Below are 27,183 nucleotides of genomic sequence, written 5' to 3'. Positions count from 1 at the left end.
TACCTCACACACTCTTTTGGGGTTTGAAAAAATACAATATTTCATTTTTATTTTCTAATATAAAATTGCATTCTGGAGAGCAACATGTACATACAGCTGCAAACAGATGCAACTGCTCACAAGACGATGGGAATTAAAGAGCCAGAGCCTGATTCCCCATATGAGATGCCTTCAGACGGAGCAGAAACTCAACACCACGTTGACTTTGTTTTGCTGATAACCACGAGACGTCCTGAACCGTCTGTCTGCAGCATAAATAGCACTGAAACTATACAGTAAGATAATCCTCAGTGCATGGCAACATTATATTTTTCATGTTTTCTTTTCCCCATTTGTGCCAAATTCAAAATGGTAAAGGAGGGTCACAGTGGGAGAATACGAGAGCATGAGAATATCATATCATCAGCACACGTGAAGAGAGACCACGGCGTCATCCAACACGATCAGCACGATCTCGTCTGCTTACGTCTTCACTGCTGCAGATGAATAACAGCATTCTGAGTGCATTCAAACAAATGATTGGGGGGTATATAGAAAGGCTGCTGTCTCCTCTCTTCCCAAAGCACAGGCCCAATACACACTCCATCACGCGCTCCCCGAGTGGTCGGCAGTAAGGAGTGAGGCCCATGAATCATCGGCGCTCTGGCTCCGCGTCCCGGTGAACTCGCTCAGCTCCGATCCTCCGGCTCAGGAATCTGGTTCTTCAGACTCCGGTCGGCATCGAAGCGATTTATAACTCCCCTCCCTGCAGCTCCGAGCCCCTCGCCAGAGTCTGGCACCCGACACGTCACCTTTTATAGGCTGTGTTTTAATTGCAGAGTAAACATTTGAGTCGGTCGGATGAAGAGGAGAGCTGGCTTGGCTGCTGCTGATGATGTGAAGAGATGTAAGCAGAAAGGTTGACGATCTGAGGTCTACACTGTCTGCAGAAGTCACGTTTGGAAAAACAGCCATCGTTTAAGCATTGGGATTGTAGCTGGTGATATTTAAATGAGTTCCTATATGTATTTATTGTACATGTAACAATGTGCTCATTTCTATTTCACAAACCTCAAAACACCCTCGATCAAGTCATACATGAGAGCATTACAAATTGTTAAAATAACTCAATTAGTTCGCGGCAATAGCTGGAAATAGGAATGGAGAAAGGCCAGTGGCCAACAGATGGCCAACAGGGGCCTTTGTTCCAGTATTACCGATAGATGACTGCCCTCTGCTGGACAAAGAGGGAACAGCAGGGCCACATGCATTCATTATGAGAAAGCCGTTCTAAACGGTCCCATCTGTTCCGCCTTGCCTCTTGCAGATGTTGCTAAACTGCATTAAAGCCCTAGTAACTCATGTGGAAACCATAACTGCTTGAGTATTACAATGCGGCCTATTCATGATCTAAAAGTCAGCGTTGTTATTCACAGCAGGGGGTGCCTTGGAAAGAATCTGATCTGAGGTTCAGATGAACAAATAGTTCTATTGTTCTGCCAAAATCATTCTGGAAATGAGCAATGAGGCCATCTCTCTCCGGTGATTTCCACCTCCTACGCAACAGACAGAGTCCACATTCACTCACTTTCTCCCGACTATTCTCAGTGGGACGTGACAGATCAAGAAGAAGTATGGTATCCAAAAAAGAAATGCTTTAATAAAAGGAAATAAATACAGTGCTTTGGATGGCAGTTAGAATCCATAACAGGCATGGGTTATTGCACAGCTCTAAGGACAGACACAGATCACTTTCCTGACATCCAAAGTAGAGCAACAGTGACACCCACAATACATTTCTATGCGTTCTCTTTCTCCTTCTCGCCCAGTGACTGATTACATATGGCTGCAGCCCCTTCTTTATTTACCACTGGACATTAAAAAGACTGACACCACATCTGTGACTCCATTCTCTTCCTCAATAATGGCTTCAAACTGACGTCAACAGCAGACATTTCCCTGATGCTCGGGTGTCTGTAACCAGAACAATACACTGCTCTCATTCAGAAAGCTGTTCCTTAAATGCTCATGTGGTCCAGAGGATGATGCGTCTTGACAAACGGGTTTTTTGTGAACGCGCTCCAGCGTAGTAGCAGAGACCACGGCGCTCTCGTCGACGATCGCGAGAACGAAACATGTGCAAAGTGGACGTACATTTCTCAAAACAAACACTTTCAGGAACATTGTTGTCATCGTCACGACGGTCCGCCCACATTCTCACGTCGCGTGTTCGTGACCGAAGAAGATACTCAGGCAACAGTGGAATCGTCCTCGTACGTTTCATTACATGTCGAAGGTCTCCGAGGCAAACTGCCAGCCTGCTGTCCAGGTCACATGTTCAACACGGGCTCTGCATCTACTGCTGCAACGAAACATGCTCAGCAAAAAGGAAAAGCAATAATGGGCTGTTTTATAAACAAAATGTTTTCTGTGCAATTCAGAGCTGATGAATATGCAAGATCCACCCGATCACACAGAGAAACATTTTCATTCTCCGGCCGTCTGCTTTCCTCTGCATGAAAAACAAACATTAAATACCAAGAAATGGATCCCATTGCGTGGTCGACGACAGCCCTTGATTGTGTGGAAAAGTAAAGCAGCAGCTTGCACCAAAGCAAATCGAAAAGATGTTTGATACCCTATTATCACAAGTAGGACACAAAGAAAATTTGACACTGACAATAATCCCGTCTGTCACTTTGTGATTGATTCCAATCCGAGGGTAATTCCATTTCTTCATCCAAAGCAAAGTCTGATAAACGATTTCATTAGAAGTCCATAAACAACTATGGAGTGGGTTTCTACTCAATAGAGAACACAACTTCGATGTGTGTTGGCACTCTCAGCAATGTTGTCCAGCACCCATTTACTCTGATATAGCGCCATGCAAAGTGAGGAGGTGGTCGACCTTCTGCATAATCTTAACTGGGCATTAAAAGGACCACATTCAACGGGCGTACGATCCATCGATACAAGTGTTTATTTTTTTTATAAAGGCTCGGACAAACCCAAGGCAAGAGTCATGTTAAGCAGCAAAAATCAAAGAAAAGATTTTCTTAAAAAAAAAAAAAAAAATCATGATTTAGTGTCTCCAGTTTTCAACATTTTATTTTTCTTTTGGAGTAAATTTGCGAGGAGTCATTGAGGCAAAGAGACAGTCTGGTGTCGAGTATTTTTTAAAGACTAAAGAAACTCTTTTTTTTCACAAATGAAGAGACGAGCTGCATTTCCATTGCTCAAATGAGGAAAGTGAAAAATGGTCACAAGAAAAGGCAAAAGAGATCCAAACAATAAAAAAGCTATTTTTACCCTCGATCATTTACCTTTTCATGAGAACGACGAACGCAAAGCTAATAAGTTAGACAGAAATGTTATTTGGCCGCAACTTTGAGTCCCATTTTTCCAAAGATGAGATCCTGGTTTTTATCCACAAGAGCTTGGAAATCAGGAAAAATATGTAATTTTCATCTGGGTATCAAAATAAAGAATTAGCAGACAAACCTCTCCATAACTAATGCCGAACATATAAGTAGTTTAAATGACCGATTTTGACCTCTAGTCTTGTGAATGACATCAATGTTTAAAAAACAAAGGTGGTTGACTGGTGTAAACTTCTGTCCGTGAAGCAGGTATCCCGTGTAACTGAAGATGTCCTGGAGGCTGTTGAGCTGTCGTGTTTGTAAAAGACATTTTTGTGCCTGGTACTAAAAAAGAAATCTACTGTTTGTATCGTATATGAAATGGAGCTTTGTTCATGTTTTATTTGGTGCAAATCTATTTAAAGAGTCAAACAATGTTAAAAAGAGGCAAACAAAAAAATCAGTCAGAAAAACAACATGTCTTTCTTCATCCTTATAACGTCATTAAAGGGATAATGCCCTTCGCTTTTTCTGCAAGATTAAAATTATTTGGATTATTTTGAAAGGCATCACATTTGCTTGTTAGCATTTAGGTTTTGAGATGTAGTAGCTGAAAGGTTCATTTTAAAATTAAACTACCATATTTTTGACAATTACATTTCTCTTTACGAGTTAAAAAAAAAAGAAAGGAAGAAGGAACAGACAGAATTCGAAGCCTCAGTGACCGAGGGTTAGGCATGTGTCACAAGGCTCCAGAGTGTGTGTGTGTGTGTGTGTGTGTGTGTGTGTGTGTGTGTGGGGGGGGATCTAAGCACTGATTAACAGGAATCGTTCGGACACTTTATCAACAGGCTGCAGCCGCTTAAGGTTGAAGACCTGGGGGTGATGGTAGAACTCTCTTCTTCTGGATTAAATTGATAAGACCCTTATTCCACGTTTATGTGTTGCTTGTGGTCATACTGGCAAAGGGTGCACCTCCTTAGGGGTTCCTAGTTCAACAATGTCACCCGTAGGGTGCGCAACTGTGTACAAATAACACACAAAAAGACAAAAATGCACATCTTGAAACTAAATTAGTTTGTCAGTCATTATTCCCACGAGTTCAAAGCGCGGGATCACAGGGAGCGTTAACAAAAAGAGATCATTATTGTATTCGAGCAGTTTGTGTGCATGAAAATAAATGAATGAGGTTTATTTGTGTGTCTCGTCAAGAAGTCGACATACCCCCCCCTTCAGGGCTATAAGACACCATTCAAGTGTGACGCGCCGCTTCAGTCGGGCTCTGCAGTGTCTTCTGCTGGGTCAGGGGGCGTCGTCTTCTGCTTGTATGTGAAGGCCAGCAGGAAGAGCGCGATGTCATGCGAGCACCAGTAGCCCGTGTGCGAGGTCACCGCCGACCAATAGCGACTCTCCACCAGACCCTCCCGGAGCTCAAAGTCGACACGCCTCTCCAGCTCCACTGCAAGACAGAAATAGAGACGTGAGAACGGATTGCTGACGAACACGTGTGGGATGCTTGCCGTGATGGTTTGGTGCTGGGACAAGTAAACCGACATGACGTGTTAGTGATGGGCGAGGTGGGCCGGATCATGGTGGAGAGGCCGTACGCCGACTGGCTTTCAGTCCGCTTCTGCTCCTCTTCCTCCACGCTCACCACTCCCTCCAGTCCCAGCGAGACCGAGGGCTGGCTGTTGGAGCGGGAGAACCGCGAGAAGAGGATGCCTCCGATGCCCTTTCCGATGCTCGCCGCTCCTGTCGTGGTAGAAGGAGACACAAAAAGAGATACGCTGGGTCGGGTGAGCTTTCAGAGCAAGACGCCGATAATGGTAGGAAGGCTTTTCTTTATTTCTGTTTTTATTTCTTAATTCAATGGATTTCAAAGTATTGGGGGAGCAAAGTGTGTCCGCCCGTTCTCTGTCCCTCCACATGGGGGCACTGTTGTAGTAAGAGAGCGTCTCACATGTCTTCACATCTTGAACTCAAAGGAGAAATGGATTTTACCTGTGGAGTAAGGACCATCTCCGGGGTCGTGTTTCATTCACTCAGCTCTTTCGCTGGGCTTCCCGTTGCGGTCAGAACTCATGTTATTTCACTATGCCATTATACATGTATTAAAAATAAATGATCTACACCTTTCTTCTTCACCACGGACCCTTTTCATCATGGCAGTCTATCCTTATCTAGGCTTATTTAATAATTGTAACAACTCTTCTGGTCTGACATATAGAACATAAATATATATATATACACATACATATATATATTGCCCTGGATGGACTGGCGACACGTCCAGGTGACCCTGCCTTCGCCCAATGTCGGCTGGGATCGGCTCCAGCGCCCCGCGACCCGACTGAGGATAAGCGGTATGGATAATGGAATGGAACATAAAGCCGTTTTGAAGTCCTACATACTTTTAGATACTGTATTCTTCATCAAGAGCTAGTTTTAAAAGACGGATCTAGTCGTGTACACCACTAGACGAGTTTGGACCTGAACTGTAAAGGTGATGGTCGTGTCTTACCCATTATGCTGGCCTTGCCCAGGTTGGTGATGGACTCGCCATAGTGCCTGCGGGCGAGTACAGGAGAAGTGCTCGGGCTGGGGATGCTCTCAGTGTCGGATGTCGGCTCTTTGACCGGGTTCAGGTAGGTCGGCCGGAGCTCGTCATACGGTGTGGAGTTAATGGCGCTACACCTGACGGAGAAAATAAAACCCCAAATATTCAAAACATGCATACTCTGAAAACATTCTGTGTGCATCCAGATATAACATCAAGTGTAAAAAGATGTACGTTCTTACCAGTGTATCTGAACAGGTGAAACATTGCTGTAATGTTTGAGGATGAGGGGCTCCAGTCTGTAGGCCTGAACAGATCAATACAACTTCAGTTAGCTTAAAACAAAATGTCCTCACTCTTTCAAGCTGTCAAATGCGAAGAATGCCCCATTTCAATTCCAACAGTGAGTTTCAAAGGTCTGGTTTACGTTCGCCGAGTGCAGTGGAGAATGGCAAGTCTGGCAAAAAGAGCGAATTCCTACTTAAAAAGCAAAAGCACCCCCCAAAATGTGTGTGGGATGGGCTGAAGTCGAAAATAATTAAGAAAAGGAAATCTTGACACGGTGTCACAGGCCTGAGTCGAAAAGGGCATATATATATATATATATATATATATATGTGTGTGTGCTGGGGCAATCAAGGAGACTGACCACAGGGTCCGTGGGGTGGAAGACGTTGAAGAGCCTGCTGCAGATGAAGGTCGGCAGGATGTGGTCCTGGTGGCAGCTGGTCCCGGGCCGGATCCCCCTCAGAGCCAAGAACACGGCCAGAGGAGAACCCATGCAGAAGAAGTTTTCCACCTGAGAGACAAAAGATGGTAACAATTGAGTGACTTTGTTATTGACATACATTTTATTTATTCAATGCTGTGAACAATAATAATTTATATTTTGTTGCATAATAATGGACACCTGAAAATAACATACACCCAGCGGCACCACAAATGATTATAATACAAGAGGAAGACACATCTTAATGCTGTTGATCAGAGTTGTTTATCATTTCAATGCAACAAAAAGCACCATTACTTATCGATTACAAGTAACATCATATTGTAATAGCACACGTACAATACATTAAAATAATTGAGCTCCATACTTTAAATTTGAGGGCTGGGTGTGCGAGAGGTTTTGAGGTTTCCAGTGTGAGGAGTTGATTTTCCAACTCTTGCAACCTGTTTGAAGCAGAAAGGGAAACAGCGCTCACAGACCGGAACAATAGACAACAACATTTTCTGAAAGTTCTATCTAAACGCGTATCCATTTCTATAAATTCAAGCTACAGAGACATACCTATTTCTCCCATCAGCTACACAAAATAATTTCAGTAGCTAAACATATATGATATAATATTCCTTTATTCGTCCCACAGTGGGGACATTTCAAAAATCACAGCAGCGGTGCACATCAGAGCATTAATTATAAAAAAAAAAAAATAATAATAATAAAAACTAAATACTAATACTAAATAAACTGGGGGAAAACAAAGTAAAGTGCTGAGTAAAGTGCTGAGTTTGCCAGGATCTCCAGCGATCTACTGCAGTTTAATTTAATTTAAACATAGCTCAACTTATTGACATTTTGAACACAGAGCGATGGGCGGTGCAGAGGAAATATATGAAAAGCCTCTTGCAGTCTATTTGCTCGTGAGGCATCACAATAACCAGCCGGAGCACGTGAGGAGCAGAGCCGCGCTACGCGGGCTGCTCCTCACAAAAAAGACGAACGCTCGGTTTGATATTGTGTTGAAAGAACTCATCTTCACTACACCTACAATTATTTTGGATTGTATATCAAAATATCTCAAGCCTCCCTGAGATCCTGAGCGCATTCGACGCAGACATCTCCTGAGGATTCTTCCCGCTGTACATTCGACCCGCCACTGAAGATCCACGCGAGCGAGCTCTACCTGTTCCTGGTCAGCTGCAGCTGCTCTAAAACGTGCTTCTCCTCATAGGACATCCAGCGCAGGTCCAGCTCCTCCTGCACAGCGTGATGCTCCTGCTGACAGAAGCGCACCGGGTCCCATCCCGTCATGATGTCGTAGGTGATGACGCAGCCCAGGGAGTGAGACACAATGGACACTTTGCCTCCCCTCTCTTCAAACTCAGAGTTCCGGGAGCAGAAAAGCGTGTACAGCCGGTTCAGCTCCTGTGTCAGGCCCTTGGTAATCTGGAGGGCCGGGGAGTGAAGAGGTTTGAAGTAGAAATAGTTAAGAGAAGTATCATTCCTGTTTGTTTGGAAGTAATAATAATAATGCATTCATTCTATAAGGCGCCTTTCAAGGCACTCAAGGTCAGGACAGCCCTCAGACTACGCTCCTATGGGAGGACAGCCCTCAGACTCCGCTCCTATAGGAGGACAACCCTCAGACTACGCTCCTATAGGAGGACAACCCTCAGACTACGCTCCTATGGGAGGACAGCCCTCAGACTCCGCTCCTATGGGAGGACAACCCTCAGACTACGCTCCTATAGGAGGACAACCCTCAGACTACGCTCCTATGGGAGGACAGCCCTCAGACTCCGCTCCTATAGGAGGACAGCCCTCAGACTACGCTCCTATAGGAGGACAACCCTCAGACTCCGCTCCTATAGGAGGACAGCCCTCAGACTACGCTCCTATAGGAGGACAGCCTCAGACTACGCCTCCTATGGGAGGACAACCCTCAGACTACGCCTCCTATGGGAGGACAGCCTCAGACTACGCTCCTATAGGAGGACAGCCCTCAGACTACGCTCCTATAGGAGGACAGCCTCAGACTACGCCTCCTATAGGAGGACAGCCTCAGACTACGCTCCTATGGGAGGACAGCCCTCAGACTACGCTCCTATAGGAGGACAGCCTCAGACTACGCCTCCTATGGGAGGACAGCCTCAGACTACGCCTCCTATAGGAGGACAGCCCTCAGACTACGCCTCCTATGGGAGGACAGCCTCAGACTACGCTCCTATGGAGGACAGCCTCAGACTACGCTCCTATAGGAGGACAACCTCAGACTACGCTCCTATGGGAGGACAACCCTCAGACTACGCTCCTATAGGAGGACAACCCTCAGACTACGCTCCTATAGGAGGACAACCCTCAGACTACGCTCCTATAGGAGGACAACCCTCAGACTACGCTCCTATGGGAGGACAGCCCTCAGACTACGCTCCTATGGGAGGACAGCCCTCAGACTACGCTCCTATAGGAGGACAGCCCTCAGACTCCGCTCCTATAGGAGGACAACCCTCAGACTCCGCTCCTATAGGAGGACAGCCCTCAGACTACGCTCCTATAGGAGGACAGCCTCAGACTACGCTCCTATAGGAGGACAGCCTCAGACTCTCCTATAGGAGGACAACCCTCAGACTACGCTCCTATAGGAGGACAGCCCTCAGACTCCTATAGGAGGACATCCCTCAGACTACTATAGGAGGACAGCCCTCAGACTACACTCCTATGGGAGGACAGCCCTCAGACTACGCTCCTATAGGAGGACAACCCTCAGACTACGCTCCTATAGGAGGACAGCCCTCAGACTACGCTCCTATAGGAGGACAGCCTCAGACTACGCCTCCTATAGGAGGACAGCCCTCAGACTACGCTCCTATAGGAGGACAGCCTCAGACTACGCTCCTATAGGAGGACAGCCCTCAGACTACGCCTCCTATAGGAGGACAGCCTCAGACTACGCTCCTATGGGAGGACAGCCTCAGACTACGCTCCTATAGGAGGACAGCCCTCAGACTACGCCTCCTATAGGAGGACAACCTCAGACTACGCCTCCTATAGGAGGACAGCCCTCAGACTACGCCTCCTATGGGAGGACAGCCCTCAGACTACGCTCCTATAGGAGGACAGCCTCAGACTACGCCTCCTATAGGAGGACAACCTCAGACTACGCTCCTATAGGAGGACAGCCCTCAGACTACGCCTCCTATAGGAGGACAGCCTCAGACTACGCCTCCTATAGGAGGACAGCCTCAGACTACGCTCCTATAGGAGGACAGCCTCAGACTACGCCTCCTATAGGAGGACAACCTCAGACTACGCTCCTATAGGAGGACAGCCTCAGACTACGCTCCTATGGGAGGACAGCCTCAGACTACGCCTCCTATAGGAGGACAGCCCTCAGACTACGCCTCCTATAGGAGGACAGCCTCAGACTACGCTCCTATAGGAGGACAGCCTCAGACTACGCTCCTATAGGAGGACAGCCCTCAGACTACGCTCCTATAGGAGGACAGCCTCAGACTACGCCTCCTATAGGAGGACAGCCTCAGACTACGCTCCTATAGGAGGACAGCCCTCAGACTACGCTCCTATAGGAGGACAGCCTCAGACTACGCCTCCTATAGGAGGACAGCCTCAGACTACGCTCCTATAGGAGGACAGCCCTCAGACTACGCCTCCTATGGGAGGACAGCCCTCAGACTACGCTCCTATAGGAGGACAGCCTCAGACTACGCTCCTATAGGAGGACAGCCTCAGACTACGCCTCCTATAGGAGGACAGCCTCAGACTACGCCTCCTATAGGAGGACAACCCTCAGACTACGCTCCTATAGGAGGACAGCCCTCAGACTACGCTCCTATAGGAGGACAGCCTCAGACTACGCCTCCTATAGGAGGACAGCCCTCAGACTACGCTCCTATAGGAGGACAACCTCAGACTACGCCTCCTATAGGAGGACAACCTCAGACTACGCTCCTATAGGAGGACAGCCCTCAGACTACGCCTCCTATAGGAGGACAGCCTCAGACTACGCCTCCTATAGGAGGACAGCCTCAGACTACGCCTCCTATGGGAGGACAGCCCTCAGACTACGCTCCTATAGGAGGACAGCCCTCAGACTACGCTCCTATAGGAGGACAGCCCTCAGACTACGCTCCTATAGGAGGACATCCCTCAGACTACACTCCTATAGGAGGACAGCCCTCAGACTACGCTCCTATAGGAGGACATCCCTCAGACTACACTCCTATAGGAGGACAGCCCTCAGACTACGCTCCTATAGGAGGACAGCCCTCAGACTACGCTCCTATAGGAGGACAACCCTCAGACTACGCTCCTATAGGAGGACAGTGTGGGAGCAGGAACACACCTCAGCACATGAGCACACACACATGTGAACATGCCTTGTGACTCACCTCATCCCGGTAGAGCGGGCTGTTGTAGTACATGATGTCCATGGCGCTGCTGTTGAGCAGATCTCTCAGCCCTCTCACTTTGTCTGGAGTTATCGAGTCGACCGTATCTACGAGAACAAAGCCACACAATGGAGCCCGAGTTCATTCACCATAGTGTCCACTGTATTTGCCACACCTACAACTTGTAATGCAAAACAATAGAACAGCGTACAATAAAATCCACATTCACAAAGACATTCATGTTGCTTTTTGATTGCCAGAGTCAAATATGTATTAAAGGGATTAGTTTTGGTTAGGAGGTACTTATAGTGTATTACATAAAGTAGAAGAATATACTATATATTCATATACACATCAAAAATAACAAGTTCTTTAAAAAGGGATAACTCGGGCTATGCTGCATTATCTTTTTCTGTAGGATAGGCAATACAGAAGAATCCACCATAAGCCGAGGTAACGATAAACACACTGCACATGAATACATGGAAGCAGTCTCAAAGACACACTGACTGACCTCCATCCAGTGAGAGCTTGGAGCGCCACTCTACGGGAAAGAACTCCACATGCTCGTCATTGTGCTCCAGAAAGTGCTTCTCCTCCATCTTCCTCACGCCCTCCCTCAGCCTGAACAGACGCAACACAAAGAAGACCACACGGTGGATGAGGACAGCATCCTCATGACTTCAGAGTGGATTTCGGTAGATGTTGCCAACACATTTAGATGCACAAGGCTAAGTGCTTGAATCAGAAACAATACATGTCCTCATCCCATTGTGCAGCGGAGTATGATGACGTGCCGAGTGGAGCAACAGCAGCCCTGCTACCGACTGGCTTGGGAGTCGTGTTCGCACTTGTTCCCTCACAGAATGTAATGACCTCCAGTAAGCTTCTCCCTTATGCAACACACACTCACTAAATACACAAAGAGAGAGGTGAGTTGGGTGTTTGGGTCCATGGAGGCTCCGAGGTGACTGGCCTGTGAATGGAGCACTTGCTGTGCGTTGCAACAGGACCATCTGCAGCCTGCTGTGCGTTGGTGAACAAGACTTCAGAGGGTGCAGCGCTGCATGACAAAGCGTTATGTGTCGCTCCCACAAGGATTCCCTTCGCTCTTAGGTTGGTATTCATTCGGCATCGATTTCTTTTACATACCAAGTTTAGCTAAAAAGGTTTTCAAAGGACACTCCTTAAACCCCCCTGTTGGAGATGTTTAATTTAACATTTGTATTTAGGTTTTATTTAAAGTAATATTGATTATATATTGCTTATTTAGGTTATATTTTGATATGTTAGTTGTTTCTTATGATAGTTGTAGTTTAGCTTAATATATTTAGTTGTAGGTTCACTGATTGGGTAACACTGGGCACCTGTGGTTATATGTAGAGGTGGGTAGGCACAGGACCAGCATGCACCTGGGTGGCCGATGGTTTTTTACCACAGCACAGAGAGGAAGTGTCAGCATTTAGTTTGTTCTTTTTGTTGGTTTAGGAAATAAATCATCAGAATAATAACATACGGAACTGGACATTACTTTCTTTTGCCTGCGTCAACTCCGAGACCCACGGTGCATCAGTGGCGGTTTGATTTATAGTTGTTTGATTTTGAAGGACAAATGGCCAAAACACCCCCATGACTTCAGTTCACTGCTGCTGATGACACTCAAAAGCACCGACCTGACGTTAATTTTGGTTTAAAAAAAAAGAGAAGACAAGTTAAATAAAAAAGCAACCGGCTAGACATGTCAAGTTGATCTTTCCTCTTGGCTGAGGAAAGCATGCGTGCCGTAATCCACAAGGAGCGAGGCTTAAAGTGCTCTGCAGCTTGACTTGGTCTACTTTACCTGCTCAGCCGGCCTAGCCGCGGCCAGAGGCCGGCGCTAACTCAGAGACAGAGAGACGCACACAGCGGGCCGCACACGCCGCCGCTGCCTGTGATGCTCGTCGCCCACGAGGTCATGTGATCACACATCACACTGAGGCGCGGAAACAAGGGGACAGTGCCGAGCTGAGCTAACAATTCAAAACTGATCAACAGCCTCGACACTGATGATGATGATGATGATGGCAGCGAGACTTCATCGGCGTTTAAAAAAAAAAGAGAACAATAGACATAATTTGCTCTATCAGCTCTCTTACAGCAGAAGTCATTATCGTGTTATTGTATCTTCCCCACTGTGGCCTTTACGCAAATATCTACTCCCGACCGAGTTCCCCATTCAAATGTTAAAGAATAAAAAGAAGTCTGGTTAAATGAATAGCCGGCAGTGCCAGGCCACGATGATAATTTTGGACTGATTGGCCAAGTTCATGAGATCTCGGTCTGACGGTTGTGCCAGCGTTCCATTCTATTTAGTTTGTGCTGCTCGAAGGATTCAAGGCCGTACCATCGGGGTGCGAGTGGCCGTGGACGGCCTTTAGACCCCGATGGGGAGGTGGCACCTGCATGGCAGCCTCTGCCATCAGGGTATGCATGTGTGTGATCGGTGAATGTTGACCTGTTGACATGTCGTGTAAAACGTTTTTGTTATTGACACAAAAATGTCTTTTAGAAAGGCAACAGTTTCAGTCGTTTAGATGTGTGTGCGTGTGTGAGAGAGCAGCAGGAGAAGACAAAGAGGGTGAGGCATGTCCAGTTATCAGAAGAAATGCTTGAAAGAACCGCCGCCCTGATTGGCCTTGGATGAACAACGATAATGTGAGGTGCAGAATGAAGCCTGAGCCTCTTCTGGCTCTTTTGTGGTAACAAATAGATAAACAAAGTAAAAAGAAGTGAGCTTTCTTTAGAAAAGCCACGAGTAAAAACAGAAGGCGTCTCTCACACAGATAAGAAGGAGAACAGTAAACAAACAGACGGCATTTCAAACATCTCACTAGACGGGAAATATTCTAAACTGAGACTGGATTTGACTCGTGTGCAAACACATTTAAATCTGCCTGAGCCGCTTCAGTCGGATGGAACAAACATGAAAAACAACACGCATGCATACTGGAAAATTCTTCTGAAAAACTCACATTCCAGTGTTTTTAATAATGCGTCCTTCGTCCATCTTCTGTCCGATCCCGTGAACCACGAAGATGATGTGTGTCGTCTGAGGCGGTCGGTCCTCAGGCGAGGCCTCCTCGACGAAACCCCGATGGAGCCGCGTTCCACTGCTGGAGGCTGAAAGAGAGCGGACTGCAGGGTCAGACTGGTACGGATTGTATTTGGCTCTTGGCCTGGGATTTTTCTTCAAGTGAGAAAAGCAAAACAATTCTACATTGTGTGCAGTATTTTACTGTGCTGTGTTTTGCGGAAAACACACACACACACACACACCACATGTTCAATCACCAGATGGCTATAGATTTCTAAGTGGTTGGGTTGCTGTGACTGGGCCAGCATTTGCACCGCGCCTCGAGGGTCGAGTGCGTGTCTGTATTTAGCATCTAGTTTAGTCCAGTCATGTGCTGCTGTCTAGATAACACGAAGGACATTTCCCTTCTGTGTGGCAGGGGGAGGCTGACATAACCAAGGACAACTCCTTTACTTCTTATCTGCGAGCGGGAGATGAAAACGCAGCGTAGAGCTGAGAGACCGTAGATCAGATTAGAGTCAAGCATACGGATCAAACATCGAACATGAGGTCAAACTGCAGCTGAGGATAGCAGATGGACACTGGATGATTTTCTGGGCTAATCCAGTTAAGAGACTGAACTGTACACAGCCGTGTTTAAACAACTGCTGAATAATAGAAAATGGCGACTCACTGGGAAGGCGGCTTTAAGTATAGCACGTCTGCATTAGATGAGCAAGAAAGTTGGAACAGGTTCAGTCCACGTGAATCAGGGATCACTCAAGGCTTCAGCCAGGCGAGCTCTATGGATGGCACTGTGGGTCTGTTGCTGCACCACTTGGCTCAACTATTGGATGGATAGCCCTGACGTCGGGTACAGAGGCTTCAGGATGATTTGTTCCAACTTTAGTGACCCCTCTGATGGTCGATTTAGCGCCACTGATACATCGAAATGATGGTTTATGAACAAATACCTGCTAAACTGATGGCATTCCCATCCGCCTCAGCTCTACTGCTAATTAGCGGTACAAACACAAATATACAGTACGATCAGGGAACCGTTTATTCGACCGCATCATCGGAAAAGATCATACCAACGTGTAGACTACAGACCTTTGGAGAAGCCCAGTTTCTGGGTGACGGTGCGTGCAATTTTGGAAGTGGTGGCATCGCTGTAGAGATACACCTCGTCGACGCTGTGCCAATCCACATGGGTCCGACTCAGCTTCAGACTGTGGATGGCTGTAGGGGGGCAGTGAGAGACGAGTGAGTGAACAGAGGAGAGAGGGGAGAGCATTGGTAGATGGTGTGGGAAATTGGGCAAAGAGAAGGGAAAATCAGGGAGAAGGATCACAGATACAAAAGGGATGCGATTACAAATTTCAAGAGAAAAGAGGGAGAGAGGGTGAAGACGTTGTAATAATGACACCAAGTTGTGATCATCTGAACCGCAGTACGAAGAAACTAAAGTCCAGGACCACTATGCACAGCTCAATCAAATGCAATCTGGAGCATTGATCTGCACATCAAACCATCACACACACACACACATACCATGAATGCATATCTCAGCTCTTGCTTTTCTGTCCTGCTTATATATACATATTTATAGTATAAATTAATTTCACCTTCAGTTCAATTCATTTCCAAGTGAATGCTTCAAACTGGAATGCAGTGGCCAGGGCAAGTCAGAGCGGAGGTATGGCCGGGGAGGAAACACCATTTGCCAAAGAAGAGCGACAAATGAGACTGGTTGACTTGAGAGTTATTAATGTCTGCGGCGTGGCCTTGAAACGTCCTGACCAGTCAAGTTCATCCGGATGAAATTGGTAGAACACTTTTTTGTAGGCCCAGTGCACAGTCATGGCTCTTTGTACGGCGTTGAATCAATCTGGGGATTAAAAGCCTGAAGGACGGGGTTAAGGATTTAGAGGAATACAAATTCCCCAGATTACTTTTCTCACAAACGTCTAACAATATGGTCTCACAACCAATGTACAATTAAATGAAATTGTATTGCAATTGGGCTTCAAGAAGAAAACCTCTATAGGTCTTAGTGAATATCTTGTTGTACCTTTCAGAGTGGAAACATGAGTCATTTGTCATGTGTCAAACATTTCCATAGGTTTTATATCGTCTTATTGTGTGTAAGACATTCCTTAGTTAGTACTAGTAGTAACAGTATACGAGGAAGGAGTCATCAAGACATTTGTGAAGAAGTTCCAGAATGTGTCCGTCTCTATTTCCACTTCATTAATAACCCAAGATATATAAACAGAGCCGTGTGTGTGTGTGTCACATGGTGAAGCTAAGCTGGGCCTCTGGAGCCTGGCAGGCCAATTTCTCCATTGGCCAAGCGTGACTAACGGGTAATGCGAGGCCGACCCCTTAACGCACCTTCGATGTTCACTCTGAGGGCAACCAGTGTTAAAAGGAATAGCCGCCTCTAAAGGAGAAGAACAAGGCAGGTTGTGGAAGAAGAACTGGCTACCAGGAACAGAAGTGTCGGAGTAAAGGTCACGAGTTAAATTGGGAATAACAAAAGGATGCACATTGTTCTTCTAACCACATTAAACAATAACGCTCATATCCTGAGGAACCTGAGGCGAGAGATACAGTTTCACACGTTTCCCTTTATCTCTGCGGATCCTCGAATGAAACCACTCGACAGCAGGGCAAACATATGCTTCACCTCGACCACCACGCAGGATACCGCTTAACGCATCTGTGACAGGAGCAGCGCGGGGGAACAATCAACTTCTCTGAGAGGAGAACCTTTCACCATCTGGTTTGGCTGCATCTCAAACAGTTTGGAGTGGCCTCCTCTCCTCATCCACCTCGTGGTGTCACAAGCGAGGGCAGAGGGGAAGGTTTGAGTTGTCATTATACACGGGCGGATTGAGCCACTCCAGACTGTTGAGCTCATAGCTATAGTCCACTGTAAAACAGGAGGCATTAGTCCTGCTAGAATAGGAACTCCTGTCTGGGGAGGTTCTCCAGTTAGCCGGCTTCATCAATACAAACTAGTATTTATCGGCGTCAATACAGCCAGCAAGATGAAGTGACGCTGAGGAGCTGTTAAAGGACCCCTCCTGTTTTACAATGAGAGGCAATGCTTTGTGAAAGTAAAGGAAAGGCAGGGGATCAGAACGGACCCCGGAGCTGGAGCTCAAACAAGAAAGTTTGAAGAGTTCACAGAGCGTTCTCTTACACTGCCGGCAAATTACAGAGGGACACACGGGATGAGGAGTCGGGTCAGAGAACGTCACTGAGAGGGTGGAGGAACTGGGCGTTACACAAAAGGAGGAACAAGGAAGTTGTGTAAGGGAGAGTTTGGGAAATATACAGGAAGTCCAGAGCTGGGAGGGGTGAAGGAAATGCAAAGGAAGGGGCCCTCTGACGAACGACGAGTGGTAACATACCAGTTTAAATGTGTCCCTGGCTAAAGAATGAGAAACAGATCGGCTATATTTCACTCACAAGGTGTTCACACCTCTTTTGAAGAAACAATACGAGTGTGATCTTAATGTGATGTCCGTAATGTTACGAGCACCCAGGCGGCGTGTAGTGCGGGAAAATCATAGGTCTCTGTTGAGGTCAAAGGTCGCTCGGATTGACGATGAGATCAGGACACAGACGCTCTCTGCTCAGAGTTTTACGACGAGGGTCAATTTCCCCGAGAACTCGGACAGCAGTGGAGCTCCAGCGGGGTGAATGTACCCGACGCGTGAGGGGGCGAAGGCGGAGGACCACAGTGGCGCCGCCGTCTTGGCGCTCAACAGAGAGCTTTGTTCACCGCTCTCCGAGCGAGAGCCGGCGATGGTTCATTAATGACGGCCGGACTGCCAGGAGGGACGAGGGAAAGGAAGCGATGGGAAAGTGGGAGACGGGGCTGGAGAGATACGACGGGGTGAAGAAGGGTGGCGTTTTGAGGACCGGCTTGGTTATTTCACATCTGCTGGCTCAGAGGGTCTGGGCCGAGCCGTCGAGCGAACCGTGTCGTCTACTCGCTCTCCTCCAGCGAGGGGAGGAGAGACGGGGAGCAACGACTCCTCAAAAAGCAGCAGCAGCAAACTCTCGGTCACAGCACAAAGGGAGAAGCTCTAGGAACTAGGCCCAGTTAAGGTTGCAATGGAGACTTGGAGAGCACACTGAATCCATTACTACACAACCACTTCTAACTGAGCCTAGGTCTAGTTCTACATATTAGATTGATCAGGTCTGAACCACAACAGAAAGGAAAACATAGTTCCATATGGATCTAGGATTGACTAGGAGAGATCACACAAGCTAGCAGATTTAATACAGCAGAGGAATAAAACAACAAAAAGGTGGTATTTTACAGTACCTTGGCAGCGTTTGCGCTTGTGACCTGTAGTTTTAGCACTCGTCTGATATCCACTCCATTTGAACAGAAAAGGGAGGTAGAAAGGGGGCAGGTGGGAGAGAACTAACAACCAAGAGAGAGTGAGTCATGGCTGTTCACCTGGCATCAGTCACACAGGCTGCCGCTGTCATCGCGCTCTATCAAGTAGCGCTGCGCTCGGGTTCCACGTTAAGGCCTGAACACTGAAGCCTGCGCTGGGAGCCGACGGAGCCGGGTCGGAGCCGGGTCGGACCCTCGACCCGCGCCCGGGTTCTACGCTGGCTCAGCCCAAAATGCAGCGCTGCTTGACATGACGACGAGGGTAGCGTCTGCTTTACACTCATTACACAAATCTACTGTCTTTACTGTGAAGATCAACATGTCAAAAGGTTTGTGAATGTGTAATAAACACAAAACTCTTCTGGGGGGAAAACAGGCGTTATTATTATTGGAAAACATTTTGTTGGTCAATCATAAGAATGTGAGATAGTAGGTGGAAGTTTCTTTCCCACATAGTACATAAAATATGGAGAACACTATACAAATAACTATGCTGAATATGAAGTTGCTCAGCCACCACAAATGTGTATAACAACAAATACAAAACCTTCAAAGTTACTGACAGCATCTCGTAGTTATTATGTTCCAATTGGGCTAAAACATAGGCTACTAAATAATAACAAATAGTTTATATCTTTCATATTAGAAATGCTTTACGAAATTATCTTGAATTCACTCATATAGGAAGAAACATACTGACAACAAACATACAAATAGATCTGTACGAGTATAATATTACTCCTACTTTTAGTGAGTTATTTATTAACTCGTACATATTAGTCAATATTTGTTGAATTAAAATTTGGCAAGTTGATATTTTCAAATGATTGCTCTTCAATCATTACATACCAGTTTAAATCCAACGTACAGCATTCAATCACATGGCTGCTGTAACAACGTCATTGGTGGAAGAGGACTGTGACATTTAAAACTAGAACGGGCACTCAGTAGAGCGCATACCTTCGCATATCACAAGATTGGGCATTGAATTATGAACATGTTGGCGTTAGTTGCATGCCAATTGGATAGAAATTGACCGTGCTATGGTAAAAATAAGATGTTGAGCTTTTCATGACCTTGACCTTTGACCCGATCGATCCCAAAATCTAATCAAATGGTGCCCGGATAATAACCAATCATCCCACCAAATTTCATGCGATTCGGTTTACAATTTTTTTTGTTACGCGAATAACACGCATACAAATAAATAAATAAATACACGGCGATCAAAACATAACCTTCCGCATTTTCGATGCGAAGGTAAAGAGCATCTTTGATGATTTGTTAATCAAATCAGCAAAGTCTACAAGACTCGACTAAATCCTTCATGTATAACACAGACATCTGACTTGCAAATGTCAGCAGCGTCTCCCTCAGCAGAGCTAAAAGGTTGAGGAGGAGGAGGAGGAGGAAGAGGGGGCGAGACCTGCTGAGTGCACAGGAAGTTTGTTTGCCGTAAAGCTATCAGTAAAGTCCATTTGCACTGATGGATCGATATAAATCGGTGTTCCCTAATGACTGGAATATGGACTCCACACAGAATCCTCATCTGACGTGATGAGGACACGTGGCTCAGGTCGTGTGTCGGGCTCAAGATCACGCAGCACCACTTTTGGGTCACATGAATGTTAACACAATCTCATATTGACTAAAGATAAAAACACAGCTGCCACCTGATGAGTTCAAACATATTTGAGATCTTAAGGACAAGTGCCGAGCAAATCTAACAAGGAATATAATAATGGGCGAAACGTTGTTTTAAATGTCAGGTGCTGGAGGGCTGGTATGTGGATAACCAGCTGTTATTCTTATTAACCATGCAGGGATGTAAAGATAAAATAAATATGTAATAACAGGAATTATTCACAAACGTGTGGGCCTTGCCTACCTCAAACATACAAAAATATTATGCCGACAGATGCCCAGCCAGCTGGCTTTTATTTCCTGACGTCAGAGGCAGACAGGGACACACCCGATAGTTTACTCAGCCGGCTTCACGGCCCCGGACACAAACACACACCGACTGGAGGAGCTCCACGTGAATAGAAGGGATTCTCCTCTCATTAAGTTATTTTTTCAAGTTCTTTGTAAATTAAAAGATTACATTTTCCTTAGTCGGGCTTGGAAAACATAATTGGCGCCGTCGGGCTTCTAAAAAAAAATCTGCTGATCAAAGTTGGCGAATGGAAACCAAAACATTTAAAGAAGCAATAAAACGCATCAACCGTCACGCCCTCGTGGACATTTTCATTCAACGGTCGACCTCTGCGTTCAGACGGCAGCCGTCATTAAAGAGAGTTAATAACAGTAAAATATAAACTAATAAGGGATGTCGAATTTGGAAGGAGAAAGAAAATTATTGTAAGACGCCTATACGGATCCATATTTTACCTTTTGATCTGTCACTAAAGCTCTTTTTGATGAAGAAAAGCATTTGTGACATTTGTGAAGAACAATTCAAACCATCCGGCTCACTTCCTCTAAAACATCGACTGTGAATCACCATTCTCCTCCCGCTCTGCTTTCCTCCTCCTGTTACCGATCGGACGGGACATTCAAGCACTACCTTGTCGTCCTGCCAACATTATGAGCTTATGCCTTGTTAGGTTGTAATAGTTTATTTTGATAACATGTGCAAAGGTCTTATGCTTTAAATTAATACATATAGAAAGATATTATAATAGGAAATATTAGGGAGAATATTGATATTGTTATTAATGTATTGTGAAGCATAGGGGTAATGTTTACTCTATGCAAATGGAAATGGAAAGAATTAATGTATGTTCATGAGAGTGACTATGTTAGTATTTCAGATTGTCGAAGCCGGTTGAAATCCGTGAAGTGACTTACAATAATAGACGGGACTTTTATTGTGAAAATACTTGACCGGAAGTGGCGTTTTGACCCGGGGTTCAGTGACATTCGACCCCTCCATCGTTCTAGCGGGACTTTGAACCGATCACTAGGTGTTAAAGGCTGGACTCACCTTGGAGAGTGAGGATCGGCTGTTTTTGAGACTAAGACTCTGTGGATTGGAGAGAGCGCTCTCTTCCCACGGGACCCGAAGGCTGGAGGAGCCGGACGATGAGGAGATCGTGAGGCCTTGAATGTTTGTTTTACACTTCCTGCCATTAAATGTTGAGAACTTAATTCACGCGCGTCCGGAAGCCTGTTCTCCATCATTTGCAAAGTGCCCAGTTTCAGTGGATCCTTATAGCCTGCATAGCCGTCTTCTGCTTTGCTAACCTGTCGTCTCGGCTCGCTACTCAGACACGAAGGGAAGAACGGGAGGAGAGAGTAGAGACAGGGAGGGGAGGAGAGAGTAGAGACGGGGAGGGGAGGAGAGAGTAGAGACGGGGAGGGGAGGAGAGAGTAGAGACAGGGAGGGGAGGAGAGAGTAGAGACGGGGAGGGGAGGAGAGACAGGGAGGAGAGAGTAGAGACAGGGAGGGGAGGAGAGAGTAGAGACGGGGAGGGGAGGAGAGAGTAGAGAGGGGGAGGAGAGAGTAGAGACAGGGAGGGGAGGAGAGAGAGAGAGAGGGAGGGAGGAGAGAGTAGAGACGGGAAGGGGAGGAGAGAGTAGAGACGGGGAGGGAAGGAGAGAGTAGAGAGGGGAGGAGGAGGAGAGTAGAGACAGGGAGGGAGGAGAGAGTAGAGACGGGAGGGAGGAGAGAGTAGAGACGGGAGGGAGGAGAGAGTAGAGACGGGAGGAGGAGGAGAGAGAGAGGAGGAGAGAGACAGGGAGGAGGAGAGTAGAGACAGGGAGGGAGGAGAGAGTAGAGAGGGAGGGAGGAGAGAGTAGAGAGGGGAGGGAGGAGAGAGTAGAGACAGGGAGGGAGGAGAGAGAGAGGGGAGGGAGGAGAGAGTAGAGACGGGAGGGAGGAGAGGAGAGTAGAGAGGGGAGGGAGGAGAGAGTAGAGACGGGGAGGGGAGGAGAGAGTAGAGAGGGGGAGGGGAGGAGAGAGTAGAGACGGGGAGGGGAGGAGAGAGTAGAGACAGGGAGGGGAGGAGCTGGGAGGGGAAATGCATGAACTGGTCTGGCTCTGGCTTTATGGCCCATGTATCAATGGTAATGCAGCTCAAGGTCGCTTATGGCTCCAAGTGCTTTAGATTATGAGCTCCCAGATGAAACACTCTACTGTAGCGGCTCCCTGCCATAAAGACCAAAACAAGGTGAATTAACAGGAATTTATCACTCACTTTGCTTTCGCACTCTGCTAAATATAGGAGTGGAAAGCAATGTGCCAACAAAGGCTGCAGGAGGGTTTCAACCAGATGCTCGCCGCTTCAAGTTACACGCACAAAGGAAATCATGAGAACGTGTGAAAACACGGCAGGCATTACGTTTTAATGACATCTATTTCCTCGGGGTATGTACTTATGTCTCACCTTATGATACGGCGAGTAGAATTATAAGGAGCCGAGAGACGATACATTCATAGGATCTGTTTGTTGCGCCACCTTGTTTGCAGATGATGTGACCTCTGGCCCCTGCGATTGTTTATAAACCTGCTTCGGCGTCGAGGTCGACACAGATGCTTGTACATCGGGGGTGACCTTCCAGTTTTGAGAACTTCTGTGATTCAGTTCAGAAAAGGGCCAGTAGCTACGAGCACATCACACGAGACCGACCGACCGCGGCGACTTTCTTCTTTATTTATAGGACCTCGTGTATTCTGAGTAGGGGCTGGCGACAGTATCCTGACATGTCAAGCAAAAAAAGAAGAGGATTTATGTGATTGATAGAGTCATGATGCGGTTATTACCAGCCATATATTCAACAAGGGTTACGGGAAATAAAGGAAATGTGAGGATTAACTGCCAATAACTGGTTTAGGCCGATTATTTAAACATTTGCATAAATGCACCGGATTATCTTTGCGTTGGTTTTATGTCTGTCGCACACATTTTCTCCGTTTTACTGATGCAGACTAAACATTTTCTCGCTCCCTTTAACAGTTGCCGTGTCTTTTTTCTCACTGCTTCTCTGTTTATCTGCCACATTTGCAGACCCACGCATTCGTCACCCAGTGAAGGTCCTGGAGATCTGGCTGCCTTAAGCAGACTGCTGAATCAAAGAGCCTCTCTCTTCTTGCCTCTCGCCGCTAAAGCCTGCTGCGCGGCCCGAGCCAGAGAGCCGGCGTCTCTTAGTGGACGAGCTGCACCTGCTTTGCATCGGGAGCATGACGCGACAAAACCTACACTCACGTGACTGGAAGCACCTGCTCCATTCACTTCTCAACTTTGAATCAATGCCACAGCAGGCAGGGTTGTCACATAATTCACTCTTAAATATATATATACATGTATATGCATATTTATATACATGTATATATATATATATAAATATATATGTATATATAAAAAAAAATTAAAAAAAATGATATATATATTGCCCATGATGACCTCTGACCTGTCCAGGTGACCCTGCCTTCGCCCAATGTCAGCTGGGGTCGGCTCAAGCGCCCCGCGACCCTAATGAGGATAAGCGGTATGGATAATGGATGGAATATATATATATATATATATCACTCTATATATTTACTTTTCTTTTGATTTATTGTGAAACTGCTGACTTTACTTATTTTGGTTGTCATTAGTACTAATGCCGATGGGAGTATTTCCTCTCCTCGCTGCCCTAACACAGCACTCGGGGTTCTTTTTGCTCCGACCGGCCTGCCTAGTCGTCAGCTGCATTTCTTTACTCAAACTTGAGTTTCCAGAATGGCTGCTTCGGTGCTGTGTTGTTGAAAAGATCTTTCTAGATTTAGGAGAGTCGGTCACATTCCTGAAAGCACACACACATCTCATTCTTCTACTCGTCCCCTTCCCGTTCGCTCACCGTCTTTGCTGTCGACGGCCCTCACCACCAGGTCCGTCTCCAAGGTGTCCTGCATTTGTTGCCCGCGGAAATGGTTCAGGTGCTCGTGCTCGATGAGGTCACTTTCCTCTTGCTCCAATGGGAGCCAGGTGCCATCGACAAACCACTGGCCCCTCATGACTGGGATATGGTCTTGTTCTGTAAGATAAAAAAAGACAGCATGTGTTCACATACAAAAGAAGGACTTAACCGTAAGGACGGACATTTTGAAACCGGCCTTGGTGTCGTCCGCGGTGGAATATTTATCCAAATGTGAACATTTTACATCTAGTTTTGCTCTCCGTGGCGTTGATCTTCTACAAGTGTGGATGCGGGTGATGCGGCGCACACCCGTCCTCAGATGATTCACACCATACCGCCAATCTAAAGGTGGCGGCGACACGCCAAGACGTGCGGCAATGTGCCGACAGACGCCGGGGAGAGGGAGGCCGAGCTGGGTTAACATGGATGTAAACAATGCAGTGAAATGTCACTTTTTAGGAACCGCGTGCGTCCCTTTGCCTGCGACATTTGGATGATGCTTAACTCCACAAGTCTGGCAAAACCCAGGGGGGCGAGTCTCAGTGGCTCGCGGAGCGAGGGCAGCTTTAATTACAGTGAGCAACGTTATTAACCGAGTCACTGGCGGTGAATAACATTACACAGGGACTTCTGAATTTAGACTGAGCAAAAGGTTAACAGGTTCATTTCTGTACAGAGGGAGAACACTCATCTGGAAAAGTATAAAAGCACATGAGCAGACTCTTATCCACGGCGAGGGGCCGACGAGACGACGCCAAGAGAGAGAAACCGCTGATAAGAGGCCCACAGTCGCTGCTAACCACTCTTTGGTTAAGGTGGCTGGTCAGAAACGATAAGTCGGCACGCCGTTTCAAGTTCTCATGAAGTGATGAGTGACCTTTTCTCGTTGTTAAAACTAAAAAGCTGTTACAGCGTCAAACACCATCGTCTGTATGTGGATGTTTCACTTCGTGGATTATATATATCCACATCCACTCCTCGTCTTCCACTACATGAACTGGCCTCTCTCTTCCCAATATGCTTTTGATGACTTACTAATGTAATAATATCCTCGTAGTGCAACAGGGTCTTACGCGTTGACATTGTGTTTCCAGTGGTACAGACCAGGCTGAAAAGACCCAGGAATGTCTGAGCTACCAACAAAAGGACTTTCGTCACTTGGATTAACCTTCTGAAGTACCAGCTATTCGTGAACCCTCTCTCGAGGTCAGGTTTGGCCCGACGGTGACCGCCTGCCTTTCTTCTCTGCCTTTTCCTGGAAATATCCATGAATTAGTTAGCACAGATCAGCCGAGGAGAACAGACTGACTTCCTGGGCTGTTTATGTTCCCAAAAGACAAGAACAATGAATTACTGTGAAAGAACTTCAAAACAAGTCAGTCACCAAACCAAACGGGTGTCAGATGCTGGTGTGTCTGAAGGGAACACGGAGTGCGTGTGTGGTTGTTAGCCACTGATCTGCTCGCTGTCAGCCATCATACTGCAGAATATTAAGTATAGATGAGCAGGACTGAGCGCCTATGGAAATGCACTCAGTGAGACCTGCCAAGCGGAACTGGATGCTTAGCTTGTGACGCAAAGCAAACACATGTCAGCGTGTTGCTTTCGTGTCGTTTACGTTTTATTCGCCACGATACTCACGCTTCCAGTAAACAGGATTGCATTCCCTCTCCTTCAGGTCCACCTCGTAGAGCCCTCCGCGGACGCACACGGGCTCCACGGTGACCTCGATGCCGTGCGGGTCCCTCTCCTCGGAGGACGCGTCCGCGGCCCCGGGGCCTCCGTGCACGCCGCCGTTGAGTCCTCCGCCCTCCACGCCGGTACCCCCGCAGTCCTCCGCCCCGCGGGGGACCCCCGAGGCGGCCGCCGCGGGGTTCAGCTCGCAGTACTTCCGAAACGCGCGCTCGATATTCAGAGAGTCGTGCCCGAGGAATAGCTTCCACGTCTTCTTGTCCTCCTTGTAGAACCACCGCACCTCTTCGGCCCCGAGCTCCGTGACCAACTCGCCGAAGCGGTGCCGGGAGCTGTTGGAGCGGGTCCGCTTCCTGCTCTCGAACAGCGGGCCCGCGCTGTGGCCGCCGTCCGGCTCGCCGTAGTCCAGGAACACCGCCGGCGCGGCGTCCAGGTCCAGCAGCAGCCCGTCCTGGGCTTCGTGGTGGCGGAGAAGCGGCAGGTGTCCGTCCAGCCCCGACTGGACCGAGGACATGCCCGCCCGCATCATGCCGTCCATGGGGCTCATCTCGCGGCAGCACGGGAACACGGCGCCCCCCGGAGCCCACGGGTCCTTGTTGTTGTTGCCGCCGCGGACCGGGGAGCCGGTGCTGCTCAGCGAGGAGGGTTCAGTCGCGGTGTTGAAACTGCTCATAACGACCGCTAGCCGAGCTCACGGTGCTACTTCACAGCGGCTGTTACACGACGTCATGCCGGTTTAGCGTGACAATAAAACAAAACTCCAACTGCATTTCTTCGCTGTTGCTACATCGGTGTTAGCTCGCTAGCTAGCTGAGCGAATGACGCCGGGGCTGGAGAAGTGACCCGAGCTAGCTCGTTAGCAAGTCTGCAACGTTGCAACCGGAAAGCCCGTAGGCTACTCCTCTTTTTCTCTTCTCCTTAACTCGTGTAACGGTTCCGCCTTTTTCAAATCCCGGTCTCGTCACGGAGTCGCTTTAGTCCGGCTCGAGAGGGGAACTCGTGCGGTCTGCATACTTTGTTGGTGTTCCGGTATCTGTGGGATTTCAGATTCGTTCGTTCTACAAACACGTCTCGCGTAGAGACG

At 47.4% G+C, this 27,183-nt stretch overlaps 1 protein-coding gene across 2 annotated transcripts; it reads right to left on the bottom strand.

Annotated features, from left to right (window-relative positions):
- Positions 1-1,619: 1,619 nt before the first annotated feature.
- ddhd1a (DDHD domain containing 1a) lies at positions 1,620-27,183 on the bottom strand. 2 transcript variants are annotated; one of them, XM_056425939.1, is made up of 14 exons: positions 26,049-27,183; positions 24,348-24,524; positions 18,429-18,530; positions 15,194-15,322; positions 14,040-14,187; positions 11,543-11,652; positions 11,029-11,135; positions 7,803-8,065; positions 6,993-7,068; positions 6,545-6,694; positions 6,138-6,202; positions 5,860-6,032; positions 4,893-5,090; positions 1,620-4,797 (listed from the first exon to the last, which is right to left on the bottom strand). In XM_056425939.1, the coding sequence occupies exons 1-14, from the start codon at positions 26,770-26,772 to the stop codon at positions 4,610-4,612; spliced, it is 2,610 nt and encodes an 869-aa protein (XP_056281914.1). In that variant the 5' UTR covers positions 26,773-27,183; the 3' UTR covers positions 1,620-4,609. The 2 variants fall into 2 exon arrangements, with proteins under 2 accessions (XP_056281914.1, XP_056281915.1); XM_056425940.1 differs by lacking the exon at positions 18,429-18,530 and having other exon boundaries at positions 26,049-27,182.

The sequence above is a fragment of the Pseudoliparis swirei genome, chromosome 11, assembly GCF_029220125.1.
Source record: "Pseudoliparis swirei isolate HS2019 ecotype Mariana Trench chromosome 11, NWPU_hadal_v1, whole genome shotgun sequence".
Classification (NCBI taxonomy): domain Eukaryota; kingdom Metazoa; phylum Chordata; class Actinopteri; order Perciformes; family Liparidae; genus Pseudoliparis; species Pseudoliparis swirei.
This window is presented reverse-complemented; position numbering and strand designations above follow the sequence as displayed.

What these genes read in the sequence shown, in the direction of transcription:
- ddhd1a (XM_056425939.1), bottom strand. Translation starts at nt 26,772, where the DNA reads ATGAGCAGTTTCAACACCGCGACTGAACCCTCCTCGCTGAGCAGCACC. An exon ending in CAAGCGCAAACGCTGCCAAG is followed by an intron (nt 15,323 to 18,428) that starts GTACTGTAAAAT and finishes GCCCCCCTACAG; the next exon opens with CCATCCACAGTCTGAAGCTG. An exon ending in GCCCGCTCTACCGGGATGAG is followed by an intron (nt 8,066 to 11,028) that starts GTGAGTCACAAG and finishes CCGGCCCTCCAG; the next exon opens with ATTACCAAGGGCCTGACACA.